Raw genomic sequence first — 12,115 nt, 5'->3', positions numbered from 1 at the left:
GAACCATTTCTTAAATGTTTATAACTGGAAATCTTTTCCAATTTCTTAACCTTTTTTTTCGTTGGTCACACCACTTCAGAAACAGCCGACTTGCCAACTTTTTATTTGTATTTCATCCAACGGCAGCACCAGTTCGTTTGAAACTTGAAATTCAGATTCAGTTGTAAATTGGCAGCCCCGACGTACAGATATAGCCACCGTGAATTGGATATAGACCACAGTGAATCGTGAACGCGAAGGAAATCGGCCAAAGCCGAAGGAATTAAAAAAAATATACTCTAGATTTTTTGCAGGTACCAATTTTTTGTAAAGCCAATTTCTTGCGACTCGAAGAATTGAAAAAACACGCTCATAAAATATAATATTTTAAAAAATCAAGAAATATCTTTCAAAAACAAAACAATAACCCGCCAACATCATTGATTATTAATGGAATAATTCAGATTTAAAGGAAATTACTTTTCCTTTTCCTAAAAACCGAAAACCTGAATAAATAAACAAAACAATAAAGAAAAACAAACGGAAATAGTTAATAACAAAGTGCGCGTAAATTAATTCCTATTGCTGAGCTTTTTTTTTATTCAATTATTTTGGGTGCGTGCTTTGTGTTTTTTTTATTTCTTCTATTTGTGCATTCCTGTGTGTATATTTCTATGTATTTTGTGCATCTCACTTGCCAACGTATTTGTGTAGGTCAAGGTGACGCAGCTGCTTGCCACCGTTAGTTTTCCACTCTATGCATGCAGTTCTCCGTTGCATTTTACTGTGTGTGTGTTTGTGTGTAAATAGAGTGGAAACCCTAAAAAGTCAATATTGCAGTAAACTGCAATAGCTCCTCTCTCTCTCTCTCTAGTTTTGCATAGACCCCCAAGTCCCTCTTCTCACTACTTCTCTTGCTCCACCATCCCGATAAGCACAACTGTTTAACTTAACCCCTAGGTGAAAAATTGGCAACTAAATTCCTGCATCGCATTAAAAAAAGCTTAAAAATTTAATTATTAAAGCTTTAATAGCGTAACAAAAATAGAGGCCATGACTTAAAATAGTAAACAATGGCCACCTGCAGCCGCAAGCTACTAACTATGTCAAGTCAAATTAAACTAAGCCCGTTTCGTTTAACCCCCCCAAATAGTAAACAATAAATGCCTCTGCCGCTGCAGTAAGCAACTGGCCAACAGTGAAACAACAACTTGCAGCACCAAACTTGCCAATTGCGACTCAAAACACAACACAGGCGGCACAACGGCGTCGTTTCTGCAACAACGTCGCCTCTTTGGCGGCGGCAATGTGTCTTCATCAACGCCACCCGGCTCCAATGCCTCACCGGTGGCACCCATGAAGCACCAGCCGCCGCCTCCGCCCCTGCCCCTCACACAGCCGCCAATGATGGGCGGTACATCCGGAGGAGCGGTGGCCAATGCCATTAGTAGCCTCAACGGTGGCAGTAGTTACACCAACAACAACACGAACAACAACAACAACAATGGCATTGAGGCAGTTAAGTGTCGACCGCCACTTTACCCAAAACGTAAGTAAAAATCACAGATTTCAAGGGTGCAAAAATACAAAACAACAAAATCTGCAAATAGGGGTTAAAGGAAAAGGGTTGAATCCAAATGATGACATACTTTAAACATACATATATACAGTAGAAACCCCACATGGTTTCTGGAACGCTGAATTCTGGGAAAAAACTATTTGTTAGCTCTTATAGTTTCTTAGTAAAAAACAAAAACATCGAAACTATTTTATATCTTGGGTAAATAAGGCTAAAGAACATATAAATAAGATCACCTGAGATATGTAGCTTTAAAAGGGTTATATGTAAGTAAACGTAAAGTTGGCTAAACTTATCGTGATGAATGGTAATTGACTTATTGAAGCTTTTTTCTGTTTATTTAAAACTGCAAAGTTTGCTTAGAGTCACACTCAGTTCCTGTGAAATACGAATTGATTCAGCTTTATTATCTCTTTATAATTCATAAATTAAAATGAATGTTACTTAAAATCGCTAAACTTGAATATTACAAGTTTTCTTTTGTTAAAAAAAATAACTTTACTGCAATTCAAATAATAGTAATAATAATGAAACGAAGAATGAAAAGGAAGTAGACAGCTGACTCTTTAAAGCCGAAGTTGGTGTACCCTTAAAGCTAGAAATTAGATCATAACTAAGCCAAAAATGCATTAATTTTAATTCGGAAAGCTGTTCTGTGTTGGATTTTAGCAGGCTTATAAAACTGCATGCAACATTTTATATTTTCAAAAATTCTTCTTTTTATAAATTTTTGGAAATTTTAACGAGGTAACTAACCCCTTATAAAATTATGAAAAATTGACAACAAATTTTTGCTTCACGAGATACACACAAAGATTCCCTTGTTGATGCCGATCAAGAATATATATGATTTCTAGGGTCGGGAATGACTCCTTCACTTTATATACTTAATTGTATTTACTAAACTATAGTATAAATAATATAATTTCTATACAGGCAGTATGTATGTAGTTATCATACTTTAGCGACTCAAGTGCTTAATTTGGTGACCTTAAATGGGCTCCAAAGACATTCTCCCAACATGTTCGATTGGTTTCGCCCCGTTTGGGTGGATCGATCTTATCGGAGCTCGAGATCTCCACTGGCTTCCCCCATTACGTGGCTTTTCCTTGGCGGACAAGAAAATTGGTTGGCAAAACTATTTTCCGATGGCTTGGAAAGTCGGCTCACTGGCGGTGACGGCGGCTTCCTTTCCTTTTTTGCCTACTTCGCTTTCGCCGTGGTTTACTTGCTTACTTATTATTTTTTTTTATATTTATTTATTTTTTTTTGCTTTCGGACTGGAAGTTGGGACTGCCTCCCGTTTTTGGTATGCGTAGACTTTGTTTTTATTTATTTACATTTTCTTTTCATTTCTTACTCTTTTTTTTTGGTGTGAGTTTGGTTTTGGTTGGGGCTTTGGTTTTGTAAAGTTGGCCGCACCCAATACCCCAATCCCAATTGCAGATCGGCCAGGGCCTTGGCCATAACATTGGCGGTGGGGCTCGTTCCACCAACAGTGGCAGTGGGGCAACGTGACCGCAGCCAACGGTACTTGTGGTTGACATGTCGTTAGTGGGTTCAATGATGGTTTTAGCCAGGCCTCTTTAGCTGGCCATAGGCTCCCCTTTAACTCAGTCGGCGAATGAGCACAGAAAGTAAATAAATAAGGAGTTGTGCCTCCTTCTGGGTATTAAAAGTAGAAAATGCTTGTGCTTATTCAAGCGAAATGTATTATTTTTCAATCTATACTAAGTATTCTTCAAATTTCTTATCAATAAGATATCAAGAATGCCATTAAAAAGTCTACCTTACAAGTATTTGTAGCTGATAATTCTCTGGTTTCTCTAGTATTTAAAGAACAAAAAAACATAAATAACAAAAGAGTACTGCTTAGATTAACAAGCTTGTATTTGTTTATATTTTTGTTTGGTTTTTTCTTGGTACTACTCATCGGCCAACCCAGTTCCAGTTATAGCCCACAACTGGAAGCATAAATGATAAGATAAGCTATATGTACCATGGCTAATTATATTAATAAATATTACGAAGCTCAACTCAAAGTGTACTTTATTGTTTTTCTTATTTTTTAGTCTTTAAACTAATAGTTAAAAAGGTTCTTAACTGCTGCTTTTATTAAATAAAGTTGAAATTGTATTATAAAGTAGTTCTCCTATGGAAGCCCCTAGAAATCAAATTTAAAATCGCCTCTAAAGCTATTATTATGCAAAGTATTTTCCCATAAATTATTCAATTTAAAATATCTGAAAAAATATAGAAAATTCTTCGATTGTCCAAATGTATTTATTCATTTTCACAGTGACTTTTCATTCCCATTAATTTGCCAGTCTCTAAAGCTCATTCCCCATTTAGTTTCTGTTCTTTTCTAGACTTTCGTTCGTTAGTTCCAATTAAAAATTGTGCAGTTTAGCGTTTAAAAACTCATTAGGAGCCCAGCTTCATTGTTATGCCAAATGAATACACATGTTTCTGGGCTGTCCCATTGTGGTTGTGTGCTATATGTGATATATGTTGTTCTCTAAGTTCTCTATGCGTTGTTCAAATGCGGGGCGTTTTTACAAGCTCATTTACAGAGGCAGTTGAAATAATAGCAACCAGGATGAGCCTTAAAAAAAGGAAGGTAAACAAAAAAAGGAAGCTAACTTCGGAAAACCTAAATTTCTATACCCTCTCTATCATATCTCAGTCAAAAATGCATTCAATTCCAATCGGAAAGCTTTCCTGTGTTAGTTTTTAGTGGGTTAATAAATCTGCATACTCAATTTATAATTTTTAAAAATTTTAAAATTTGTCATTTTTTTTTTAATTTTAACGATGTAACCCCTTATAAAAATTTGAAAAAATTTGTCAAATTTTTTTTCCTGCCTAAGATGGTTAGATCGATTCTCCTGTTGATCCTGATCAAGAATATATATGATTTATAGATTCGGAAATGCCTCCTTCACATAGTTTCAAGCTTCTGACTAAAATAATAATACCCTTCAAGGGTATGAAATTAAGAAATAACCCCAAGTATCTTTGCTTTAAAAAAAAAAGTCCTCTTTAGCTTAAAATCCTATTCACTTGACGTCTGGTGTGTTTTTAGATTCTTTTATGTGGGCAATAGCCTAGGAATTTTCATATCAATTAGGAAAAATCTGTTCATAAAGCTGTCAAATATTCAGTTTCCCAAAAACATAAAGGGGTAAAGGGCTGCAGTGGCACAGATTTTGGTTTATAGATTCATGTATTATAAATAGATCTCTTTAAATCTGGCGGGGATCCATTTCTTAAGGGGAAAATGGATTTGGAAAAGGTAGAAAATCAAAGGCGATGACAGATCCATTCAAAAGTCTCTTGATAAACACAGCCAAAGAACACAATATTGACAGTATTCCTTTATTTCGAATTTTTTTTAGAGTTTAATTAAAAGTCTTGAATTGCTTCTGCTCTGACCAGAAGATATTGCAGAATTGATGGTGTAATTTTTTTGTGTGGCATCATCCACGTCGATTTTATGTAACCTAAACACTTATCCCAGCGTCTGTCTGGCTGTCTGGTAAACTAAAGAATTCCGAAATCGAATTGCATTGAAATCCGACAGAATCGAAAACGATTCTGAATGCTAAAAATTCCACTGAAATGCAGTCAGTGGAGATCTGGAGCTGAAACTAGTAGTGAAGCTGGGCAGCAGCAGCGGCAGCTACTTCAAATGCCGTCAATTGTTTTAGGAGGAGCTGCACCCAGAAGGAGGAGGAGAAGGAGGAGATGCTTCTCTATTTATGGAACAGCAGCAAAAGACCATGGATGTGTGGATGGATAGCTGTGTACAGTGAGGCTTCCCCTTTGTGGCAAAATTCCTTTTTCTCATGTTTAGGTATAACATAAACCCTTATTTGAACCTAGTTTTGCACAAGACTTGTTGTTTTATTCTGTAGTTTTATTATCAAGTCTTTGTTTAGTGACTCATGCCATTGTAGTGGGTTCTATATCCCACTGGCATTTGTTTACATGCCCAAATGCCTTTAAGAAACCCAATGCCGATGCACATTCAATGCAGCCAAGAGCCATTCCAAGCCTCAATCCCAGTCCCTGTCCCTGTTTTCGCGTATCCCCTTACTGGGGCAATGCCTCCTCCGGTTCTCCTTAGTCTGGGCACTCGTGCGTTCAACAAGCCACTCGAACTTTGCCAAGAGTAGGAGGAGGAAAACCAGATGCGTAGGGCACAAAAAACATATATATATTTATATATATATAAATATATAACAAGATTCGAGGTCTAGAGCTTGGTAACCCAAAACTGAAACACCCTTCCAGAGCTTACATTTTAAATGTGAATTCCACAAGTAAAACCTCTCCTTACTTTGTTTTTTAATAAAACTTTGGGATATATTCCTACATATCGTACAAGTAATAGAACTCCTTGTGAGGGTATTATATGTTGCTGCGTCCTGCATTACAGCTTCAGCTCGAATTGAACTTAATTGATCAATCAAATTGAGTTGGGCCAGAAGTAAGACAAGAAGGGGCATCTATACATAATACGCCTGGATCTGGAGGTTTCGGATCGGAGTCGTCCGCTGAGATTGAAATTGATGTGTCGCCAAGTGTTAAATGGTCTGTCATAATGTCGGGCGTGTCGAGAGAGCTCAGATATATATCATTTCCCAGGCCATTTGCCAGCCGATTCCGATCGGGCAGCGATAAATGCTCAAGTGGTTGACACCCAAACAACAACTTAACTCATGGTTCCCATCGACAATTAATGGCATGCACAACGAGTGATACATCCAGAGAAATGGGTCAATATTAGGGCATTGCAGAAATAAATATTTGAAACCTTTAGTTTAATAGAATATGAATATACATATATTATATTAAGCCTTAGTTTTGAAATACTTGGAATGTACGGAAAATTAATTTGGAAATTCTGAGATAGATCCAACTAAATGTAATAGGTTTTATATGGAAACAGTCTGGTGAAATATGTTATTTTTATATGACAATTTTTTCAAAAAATTTAAATAAAAAAAAACTGATTACTAAGCCAAAAATTCATTAATTTCAAATCGGAAAGCAATTTATTTCTAGTTTTTAATAGACTAACAAATCTGCATACTCAATTTGAAATTCTAAAAAATTTAAAAATTTGTCAATTTTTTTTTTTAATTTTAACGATAATAAATAACGATAATAATAAAATTTTGAAAAATTAAAAAAAATGTTTTTTCTCCCGGGCATGCCTAAATCGATTCTCCTGTTGATGCTGATCAAGAATATATATGATTTATGGGGTCGGAAATGACTGCTTCACTTGGTTTTAAGCTGCTGACTAAAAGTAGAATACTCTGCGAAGGTAGAAAAATGGGTTAAAGTCTTATAATTTAATTTAACTTTGGAATTCCAAGAGAGATTATTTTGAGGAAAATTAGCCTCAATATAAGGCATATTTTTCTGGGTGTGTTTCAGTTTATAGAGACACCGAACCCCCGACCTAGTCATAATGACGATGACAGCGACAAGTCTAGTCATTGAACCACAAACACCAAAAGTGCCCAGAGGGGGAAAATCAAAAGGGGAAAAGGGGTATGGAGGGGGGTGGAGGGTAGAGAATGAAAAGGGGCATAGAATGAAAACTGCAACGCCCACAGAAAAGCTGTTTGGGATAAACAAACGACAATAAGCAGTCAGCCAGCCATCCAGTCGCGCGATAAAGATCTCAAATGGGAGCAGAGAGCACAGACACAGGGAGAAATTCTGTCCAGACTATAGGAGCCACTAACTGATTTATCGGATTGAGTGCTCCGATTTTGTCAGCTGCACGTGGGTGGAGTGGAAAATGTAGGGGGACAAATTAGATGAGGGGAAGTGCCCCAAAAGGGGGCCTATGGGCGTGGGCGTTTGAACATCTCTCTTTCTCTCTATCTGAGTGACAGCATCACTTGAAGACCAGCAGGTGAAGGAGGAGGAGAAACACCTCGAGCTTGATCTTTTTCTCTTACTTAAATTTGAAAAATTATCCCTAGAACTTGGTTTAATTTCAAGCTATTGATAGATATTATTTTCCACTGTGCATTGTGCCATACCCCCGCCTTCGGTGATGCCCTGCGTTTATTTACATAAGACAATCTTCCAGTCAGGCCAAGTCAACGCGCTCATTAGCCCTCGTTCCTTTGCGGTCTGGGCCCGATTTCGCACATTTATCCGACAGATGTAGATACGGCCGCATTCCATATGCCCAGAGATTCGCCAAAAGATAACTGTATCTGCGCCCTAAAGACACAAACAAACAGAGTCACCCATAAAATGCGGCATGGCACAGCAAGTTCATTCATTGTTTACTCACTCGATTCGCAACAATTAAACAAAAAGTTTACACAAAATTTAAGCAAAAAGACGACGATCATAATGAAAGAAGATGTTTAAAATGGGATTTAATTGGGGTTTTTCTGATGTCTTGATTTCCTGTTTACTTTCTTTTAATGAAAGTATAAATGTGGCAAATAACCCTACAGTTGTATCTCAGATTTGCTTGATTATACTGATCAGGATAATATATAGTTTAAAGTAAGATGTCTCCAGCAACCCTCTGGGTACTGGTTACTGCTTATAGAAACAAGATTTTTTAAAGCAAAGGCACCTTTAGGTATCCCAACTGTGCGTTGGTGGCTGCATTTTAAAATCGATGAATGCAAAACGTGAGCTGGAACAATGCAACCAACAAATGTCCTGCCTGTCCTGCTGACTGTGCCACCCTTAGACTTGGCCCTCTTAAAAGAGGGTGGGATCTCTCAACCTCTGTTAAACGCAAAGAACTGAACAAAAGGGGAGAGACAGAGGCTTCTCCCTCACTTTTGTTAGTTTCCTGGCTAAAGGAAATCCGAGAAGCCGGCACAGGATATTACGATATTTCTACCTGAACTTGAACTGAAAAAATTAAAGTTAAAGGTCAAAATACGTTTGAGAAATAATTCTAATAAGATCTCATAAATAAAATAGTCGTTTTTTGAAATTATTCAAAAATAGTATTAGTAAGGATATCTTATTATTAAAAACCAATCTGGCAACGCCACGCATTTTGGCCAAAAACCAAAAAACCCCCTTTAATATGTGGCTCACTTTTCCGGGCTTTCGCTAGTTTCAAGGCAGGTCCTTGAGCGCAGGCGCTGAGAGAATGAAAATATGAAAATAGAGGGTAACTAGTATCGGGGAAAGTTGCATTTCGGTGTTGCCACTTGACAGGACATTCTAACGGATAGAGAGACAACACAAGAGAGAGAGAGGAAGAGTGGCAGAGTAGCAGAGAGGGAGTGACGGACAGAGAGTACATTAATTTTGGATGGTTTTAGGGCAGTTGGCTTGCGAGTTGCACCTTTGCCACAATACAATATTTACAATAAAGTGTTCATTAAACTCGGGGATCTATATATAATATATAAAAAATATATAAATATTTTTTTTTTAAATCGACAAGAAAGCGGCCAAAGAACAATAAAACAATGTGACAAATTGGCTGACAAAAAGCAAGAAAAAAAAAAAAAGAAAAACCAGCCAACAATACAGAGAGAGATACAGAGTGAAAGCCCTGAAGGCTGCAGGAAAAGTGCGAGGCTTTTTGCCCAATTACGTTTTAAGTAGGCCCTCGGTATACACACGAAGCTTGGGCCGGTAAGGAGGGCGTCAGGAAGCGGAAGACACACACAGCACCAGGAAGCCAGGAACCACCAGGAACATGTGTAAGAGTCCAGGATGTATAAAGGGGAAGGGGTCATGGGCAATGGCACTCCTGCTGTTCCTGCTGTCGCTCTCTTAAGGACATTGTCACTCCACTCAATGACAGCCATTCCACCATTCCGTAAGCCTAATGAGACAGACGTAGGCCTGTCAAGGAGCAAGATTCAAGACCCAAGAGCAAGGTCCTTCAGTCGATTAACCCGTTTTGTGTTATTAAGCATCCCTCTTGGGTAACACGTAAAGAAATAAGAGCGAAAACAACATAAACTTTTATAACAAATACTTTGAATCTCTTGCTAAAACTTTCTATTCATACTTTCTTGCTTGCATATCTTTCCAGCTAAGACACCTTCCTTCGACAAGGATCGGGATTATATAGGCTTTGCCACCCTACCAGAGCAAGTGCACCGGAAGTCAGTGAAGCGGGGCTTCGAGTTCACTTTGATGGTTGTGGGGGAGTCCGGACTGGGCAAATCCACCCTCATCAATAGCCTGTTCTTGGGGGATCTCTACAAGAATCGACAGATGCCCAATGTGGAGGAGCGCATCGAGAAGACAACCAAAGTGGAGAAGAAGACAATGGACATTGAGGAGCGTGGCGTGCGGTTGCGACTCACTGTGGTGGACACTCCTGGCTTTGGGGATGCCATCAACTGTGAGGACAGCTGGCGAGTGTGCACCCAGTATATAGATGAACAGTTCCGCCAATACTTTACCGACGAGAGCGGACTCAATCGGCGGAATATACAGGATAATCGAGTGCATTGCTGCCTATACTTTGTACCGCCCTGGGGACACAGGTGATTATAATACTTGATATTTGGATATATTTGTATAGTAATAATATTAATTTCCTTTTCTAGCCTGCGACAGATGGACCTGGACCTGATCCGACGGTTGCACCGCAAAGTAAACATTGTCCTGGTTATTGGCAAGGCTGATTGCCTGAATAAGCAGGAAGTGCGCAAGCTGAAGGAGCGCATCTTGCAGGACCTCGAGGATAATCATATTCAGCTGTATCAGTTCCCCGAATGCGACTCTGACGAAGATGAGGACTTTAAGCAGCAGGATCGCGAACTGAAGGCATCTATACCATTTGCTGTAGTTGGAAGTAATACTATATTGGAGGTGGCCGGCAAGAAGGTGCGCGGCAGGCAGTATCCCTGGGGTGTGGTCAAAGTGGAGGATCCAGAGCACAGTGATTTCATCAAGCTGCGCACTTTCTTGATATCCACGCACATGCAGGATCTCAAGGATACCACACAGGTGGGTTATACACACACACATACCTTTCTGAAAAGAGTAATTATCCTACGGATTAATCTTTGCAGGATGTCCACTATGAGAACTTCCGGGCACAGTGCATCTCACAGATCTCGCAGCATGCGCTGCGGGAGCGTGGCAAGTTGAAGCGGGATTCGATTAGCTCCACGAATGGATTCGATGCCGCCATATCGGAGACCGATCGCCTGCTGTTGCAGAAGGACGAGGAGATCCGGCGCATGCAGGACATGCTCACCCAGATGCAGGAGAAGCTCAAGCAGACCCATCTGATGGAGATGAAGAAGAACGACAGCGTGATCGATGTCTAGGGCGAAAGTGTTCAATTTTGCACCGTAATATATGCATCTAGGAGTTATGTAGTGGATCCTGGGGAGATCCTGGAGCAGCTAGCTGCCACCAAAACGACTTTGTTCATATATGCTAGCACAGACTTTTTTAGATTCCAGCGGACAGAGGAGGAGTTTCAAAATTAAGACAACGATAAGCGCAAAATTTGCACAACCTACACTCCAAAAATCACACATACACTGAAAAAACAAACAACAAACATCACAGCCTTTTTCAATTTTGTAGCTAAAAGAGAAATCGACTTTTTTCCACTAAGATAAATCGACTTTAAACGCGCATCTAGCATTTGATCAGTACGATAAAGATTACGATTACAATTACAATTACGATTACGAGATATATTATACCAAAGTTGAAGGAGTTTCAAAAACTTAACGAAAGTAAATTGTTAACAAAGCAAAGTTCATGAACCCACAGAAGAGGCACATACACACAATACATACATAGAACTACCGTTACAGAGAAAGACAAGAGCATAGACAGAGACAGCTATAATTTGTTTATTTTTATTTATTTTTGTTTAAACTTTTTTTAAAATATTTTTTTTTTTTTGCCATTTTTTTGTTTGGTTTTTTGAAGAGAAGAACCCTGAACACAAGCAAATTTGTTGCTTTAATTATGTGTAAAGAACTTGTAACATTATATGGTAAGCAGAATATATATCAGATATAGGACAAATGGGTCGCTGGATGCTGAATATCCAAGGATCGGATCGCGTACAGCAACAAGTTCCAATTATTTACGCAATTAATTACGTATCGTATTATCAGATATATATATAAAACACATACACCTATCTATGGACAGAACCTAATTTGTTGAAACGAATTGTTAATGAATTTATTTTAAATTAATCGATTAAGCCTTCATGCAACAACCATAATATTTAAATGAAATTATAGTCGAAAAATATATATATATATATATATGTATAAATATAGCGATTGATAAGAATCGATTTCAAAATAAAACCAATAGATAAAAGCCCTTTAAAACCGCTACAACTTTTATTTCAAGTTCGCAGGATACCCTTTTTAAGATTTCATGTATCAGATTTTTTTTAATATTTTGAAATTTATATATATTACTATCCATAACTGTGTCTACAGTTGCTTTGTTAAAATCTTGTCAGTTAATTTGTTGTAAAATCGTTTAAAAAAAGTGAAAAGCGTTGCCTAGTGTGACCAGTATAGGCTCACTTTTCTAAGGAAT

The 12,115-nt window shown here is 38.2% G+C and overlaps 1 protein-coding gene across 4 annotated transcripts; it reads left to right on the top strand.

The window, feature by feature from the left end:
- The first annotated feature begins 99 nt into the window (after positions 1 to 99).
- On the top strand, positions 100 to 11,898 carry Septin4 (septin 4). Of its 4 annotated transcripts, none has more exons than XM_020949246.2 (5): positions 100 to 293; positions 1,133 to 1,528; positions 9,612 to 10,071; positions 10,135 to 10,537; positions 10,603 to 11,898. In XM_020949246.2, exons 2-5 carry the CDS (start codon positions 1,336 to 1,338, stop codon positions 10,861 to 10,863), a joined length of 1,317 nt encoding a protein of 438 aa, XP_020804905.2. In that variant the 5' UTR covers positions 100 to 293; positions 1,133 to 1,335; the 3' UTR covers positions 10,864 to 11,898. The 4 variants fall into 4 exon arrangements, with proteins under 4 accessions (XP_020804905.2, XP_086691992.1, XP_020804906.2 ...); XM_086835866.1 differs by having other exon boundaries at positions 154 to 293; positions 940 to 1,528; XM_020949247.2 differs by having other exon boundaries at positions 156 to 594.
- The last annotated feature ends 217 nt before the right edge of the window (positions 11,899 to 12,115 follow it).

The sequence above is a fragment of the Drosophila serrata genome, unplaced genomic scaffold (assembly GCF_035046125.1).
Source record: "Drosophila serrata isolate PLE 108 unplaced genomic scaffold, ASM3504612v1 contig_276, whole genome shotgun sequence".
In the NCBI taxonomy this organism is placed as follows: domain Eukaryota; kingdom Metazoa; phylum Arthropoda; class Insecta; order Diptera; family Drosophilidae; genus Drosophila; species Drosophila serrata.
This window is presented reverse-complemented; position numbering and strand designations above follow the sequence as displayed.

Excerpts from the sequence above, each read along its gene's own strand:
- Septin4 (XM_020949246.2), top strand. The coding sequence starts at position 1,336 with ATGAAGCACCAGCCGCCGCCTCCGCCCCTGCCCCTCACACAGCCGCCA. Across the intron at positions 10,072-10,134 it reads GTACCGCCCTGGGGACACAG|CCTGCGACAGATGGACCTGG; the intron begins GTGATTATAATA and ends TTCCTTTTCTAG. Across the intron at positions 10,538-10,602 it reads ATCTCAAGGATACCACACAG|GATGTCCACTATGAGAACTT; the intron begins GTGGGTTATACA and ends TAATCTTTGCAG.